At 34.5% G+C, this 4,466-nt stretch overlaps 1 protein-coding gene across 1 annotated transcript; it reads left to right on the forward strand.

Moving 5' to 3' along the window:
• The first annotated feature begins 942 nt into the window (after window positions 1-942).
• LOC131955303 (tRNA-uridine aminocarboxypropyltransferase 2-like) lies at window positions 943-3,887 on the forward strand. The gene is made up of 6 exons (XM_059319374.1): window positions 943-1,143; window positions 2,285-2,375; window positions 2,484-2,578; window positions 2,711-2,894; window positions 3,055-3,183; window positions 3,309-3,887. Exons 1-6 carry the CDS (start codon window positions 1,034-1,036, stop codon window positions 3,483-3,485), a joined length of 786 nt encoding a protein of 261 aa, XP_059175357.1. The 5' UTR covers window positions 943-1,033; the 3' UTR covers window positions 3,486-3,887.
• The last annotated feature ends 579 nt before the right edge of the window (window positions 3,888-4,466 follow it).

Consider the following 4,466-nt stretch of genomic DNA (forward strand, 5'->3'; position numbering starts at 1 on the left):
TTAGGTGCCCCCCCCTTACCCGGAGAAAAAAGTCTGGAAGAAACACTGCATGAGTTCAGATTTGAGGAGGGGGTGGGGGGCTGTTGATTTTGTAGACTCAATGCACTGTACTGTCTTGCGTGAGGCCGATTAGCAACAGAAAAATCTTCAAATCAATTATTTGTTTTCGAGCCATGACTAATTATTTTTAAAGTATTAAATTTAAGTTTTAAATATATAGGCCTAGAGCTAGACATCTAGATCTATATATAATTTATTTTGTAAGCATTTTAAGTTATCGACAAATTTTAACTTATAGGACTTGAGAGTCGTACTCCGAAGTGACTTCGAGCAGAGTTTCTTCCCGGCATTTCTTCGGGGGGATGGGGCTCCGCCCCTTCGAAGAAAGTCTACCCCGTCCCCCCCCCCCCTCCTCCTAGGCGTAGCGACCCTTCCCGGCGCCCGGGGACAAACTTTCAATTTGGCGGACCCTTCCCCAATTTTTTTAATACTTATAATGCAAAACTGCAGCTGAGCAGTTTACGTACTTTAGCTTTTTTTTTCAGAACAAAAAAAGATGTTTAAAAGCTTAAAAAGTTTAATTTTTATTACATTTTGGGGCCTATATTTATTAGCCGTGCGGGGGGGGGGGGGGGGGGGGGCAAAGGGGGACGGACCTTGTAAGGTAATTTTGCTTTGTTTTCAACCCCCCCCCCCCCCCCCCCCCCCATGGTGTTACATTTTAAGTATTAAAAAATAATTTTAACCCAACAATGTTACATTTGAGTATTTAAAAAGTAAGTCTAATGTTATTTTTAAATAAGTAGAAGCACTGCGCGTGTGAAGTAGGCCATAATAATTTTTAAACGCAGTTTAGGTCAGCTCTCTAGAACTCATCATCCTAGTTAGCACAACAAAAAGAGATCTATTTTTAGAAATGAGATCTGCGTTACGTCACTTTTACCGTTCAATATGGCGTCCTCCACAGACTGTTGACAAGAAGAATAAAATTAAAAATTAATACATTACTTTTAGGCATTGACTCTTACATATTATGGAGACTGAAAATTTACATAATCAGAATAATTTAGATGATTTTGTGTGTTTAGATATTTTTGATGACGACAATTTCTTAACAAAGAGACCCACATGTGATCGCTGCAAGTAAGACGAGAGAGACGAATGAATGAATGTGTGTCGTCAGTCATAGTGTGTACTCAGTACTGTATGTGTGTAGTGTGTAGTTAGTCGTGTGTACTGACTGTGTAGTCAGTCGTGTGTACTGAGTGTATCCTCGTGCAGACTGTGATGATTTTAGAATCTAGATCTAGATTTCTAGATGTAGTTTCTAGATCAGATCTAGATCTAATTCTGGGCCTAACTCAATTCATAAAAAAATTACTTAGACCTGGGCTTCCTATTATTTTAAACTATTTTATTTAAATTTATTTTATTAAAATAATTATTGGATCATTTTAGAGATGTCTAATAATAATAGACTCTTCCATAAAATAGGTGTGTTGGGTTGTTAGATTCTAGTAGTTTTACTATTGTAATCTCGACTAATTTTATGGTTAGAAATTAGATTAGATCATTAGGGTTAGGCATATGGTAGGACTACGGTTAGGGTTAGGGACAGGGTTATGCATTGACATTAGCCAGCAATGTGTGTATTAACTGCCAGTAATCTAACACCCCTTTTTAAAGAAAATTCTATTATCAGATACTGGTATACAAATTTTTTACCTGCCCCATGATCACAAAAGCCAGACAACAACCTTTAAAAATTAAACATTCATTTCTTTCTAAAATATTCTCTGGGCCCAGTCAACATGGGCATAGTGCTGACCACACTATCTCTTCACATGCCGAGGTCACAGAAACAAGTGAACTCTACTTCACTTGCCCTATAGACCGTCAGGTTTGAAAAGGAACTTTACTTACTTAACAGTCAACATTGAGTACATTGAGCAATTTTTACTACAATTTACGAAAAAAAAACCCATTTATAACTGAAAAAATGATGCCAAAATTTAGTTTTTAATATTATTTTCTTTTTTAAATGCAAAAGTGTTTTTAAACCCCCACCCTCCTGCTTGTCAAAAATCACAAAATACTTAATGTGACAACAACTTTAACTTTAAAGACCCTTAACATCCGACGCCTTTCGTCACCATATTTTTGCAAAAGTCCATTGTCTGACATAGGAATGAAAATCACTCTGTATAATGTTATGAATATCAATACAAATATTAAGGAAATTTATCATGAACTGGTAACACTAAATGTTTTTATTTTTGAAAAGACGTCCGACAACTGTATGCTGGTGTCCATTTCTACCATGTGAACCTGTGAAAGTGGAAACTAATTTATTCATTCTTCAGCATCCTTTTGAGGTAGGCTAGTAGTAATGAAAATGTAATTCAAATTTAACTAATTAACTTAGGTGTTATGTGCCATTATTATTCTGCTTGCTTTGTAATTATTGTTTTACTGTGTTCTAGGAATCAAGATGTCTTCGTACAGTGCCAATTTTACAGAACTGTATTTCTCCAGAGAAATGTCAAGTAATCATAGGAAAGCGTTTCAACTATTTAAGGTAATAGCTGGCTGAGAATAATGCTACATAAATTCATTTAAACTGATTGATGATAATATTATGTAGGTTTGTCACAAATTTAGATATGGTTCACTTATTCATTACTAATTAATGTCCTTCATTGGTTGATAGGAATCCAGAACTAAAACCTGTGTTTGATTTGCCGACTACCCTTTTACTGTACCCTGGAGAAGATGCCATAGACATTACAGCACTGCCTACAGATACATCATACACACTAGTCCTTCTTGACGGTACATGGGCTCAAGCTAAAGGAATCTACTCACAGAATGCCATTTTAAAAACTCTCAAAAAAGTAATTTCAACATAATACAAAAGACCTAAGTTTCTTTGTTAGCTTCATTTATTTTAACCACAATTTTGGCTGGCATTTTAAAATATTTTCTTTAACAACCTTTAATTTCAAGTAATTTGTTTATATATCTAACTTAGCTTAGTCAACTTAAATTTTCAAGGTACAAATAAAAATTGAGGAAAAAAGCAAGTATGTGATTAGGACACAGCCCAGTGATACATCATTGTCAACATTAGAAACAGCTGCCCTTGCTATTTCTACCTTAGAAAAGAAACCACATATATATGAGGTAAGCTTGATAAAAAAAACAGTGATGCTTTTAAATATGCAGTTTATTAAACAAAATGTTGAAATCCATTAAAAATACCTGGTTTAGTTGTTCCTAATTATAAAGAGAGCTATTGTGTTTTACAGGTATTGACTGGTCCATTGGTTGCGCTGTGTAACTTTCAAATTCAACATGGCGCCTCAGAACACCAGAGCAAAGAATTTCGGGTAGAAAATGGTCTGTGGCCTAAACCTCTGCGTAGATCTGTACAGAAAAGACTGGCAGAGAAGTGGGAGAAGGAAAAGAGCAAGTCAAACAGCTAACATTAGCACCAACTAGTCCTGTATTCAAATTTCTTATGTCTCAAGGCAATTTCAATCCTTCTAGTTTTTAATATAGATATTTAACTGATTGCAGAACTAATGAGAGTAAAATGTTTATTTATTTATATGAACTAAATGAATATTTATATTGTGTTTGTGGTAGATGGTTACTACTTTGTAGTAATGGTTACTTGTTTGTATGTGGTGAATGGCTACTATTGTGGTATAGTTACTACTGCTATAAATGATAACTATTGTTTTTTTGTCTGTACTCTTCTTTATGAAGGCTGATGTTATTGTTTCGGTGAAGTTGGTGTAATGATGATAAACTATAACGGTTTTAAAATTTTGTATTTTCATGATTAAGAGCAAAGGGGAAAAGTGAAGCATATTTAAAATGAAGCAATAATACCAGACTCTTTATATTTATTTCCTGTAATCATTACTAATGTGGTGTGACACGCAATTTGTTATTATTAATAAAAAGATTTAATTTAAAAATCGGATTGAAATAATTTATTATATACATATTTGTATGTCGTTCTTTTCTTACAGTGATTCTATATAAACGACCATAGCCTAAGGAATAATAAAATTGGGTTTGATTATAACAATATAGAGACAAATCTAGGGTAGCATATTCACAAATACACATTGATAACTATTGTCAAACTTAGAATTCTTAATGTTATGTAAGGTAAGTTCCCTTTTTTAACCTGATGGCCAATAGGCAAATGAAGTAGAGTTCACCTGTTTCTGAGACCTTCGCAGATGAAAGGATAGTGCGGTCTGCACTATGCCCAGCCGTCTTTATTTTCCCTAATGTGCATTAGATACCCATCAGAGCTGGGTGAAATCAGGGACGTTCTACTGATTTAAACCTGGATTCAAACACAAGACTTTTGGATTAGCAGTCTATTCCTTACCGCTAGGCCACACTGTCCCATAATATGTTATGTAGGCTTTATTAATTATCCAATA

This window comes from Physella acuta, unplaced genomic scaffold (assembly GCF_028476545.2).
Source record: "Physella acuta isolate Inbredline_101_S28 unplaced genomic scaffold, ASM2847654v3 ptg001063l, whole genome shotgun sequence".
Lineage (NCBI taxonomy): Eukaryota > Metazoa > Mollusca > Gastropoda > Physidae > Physella > Physella acuta.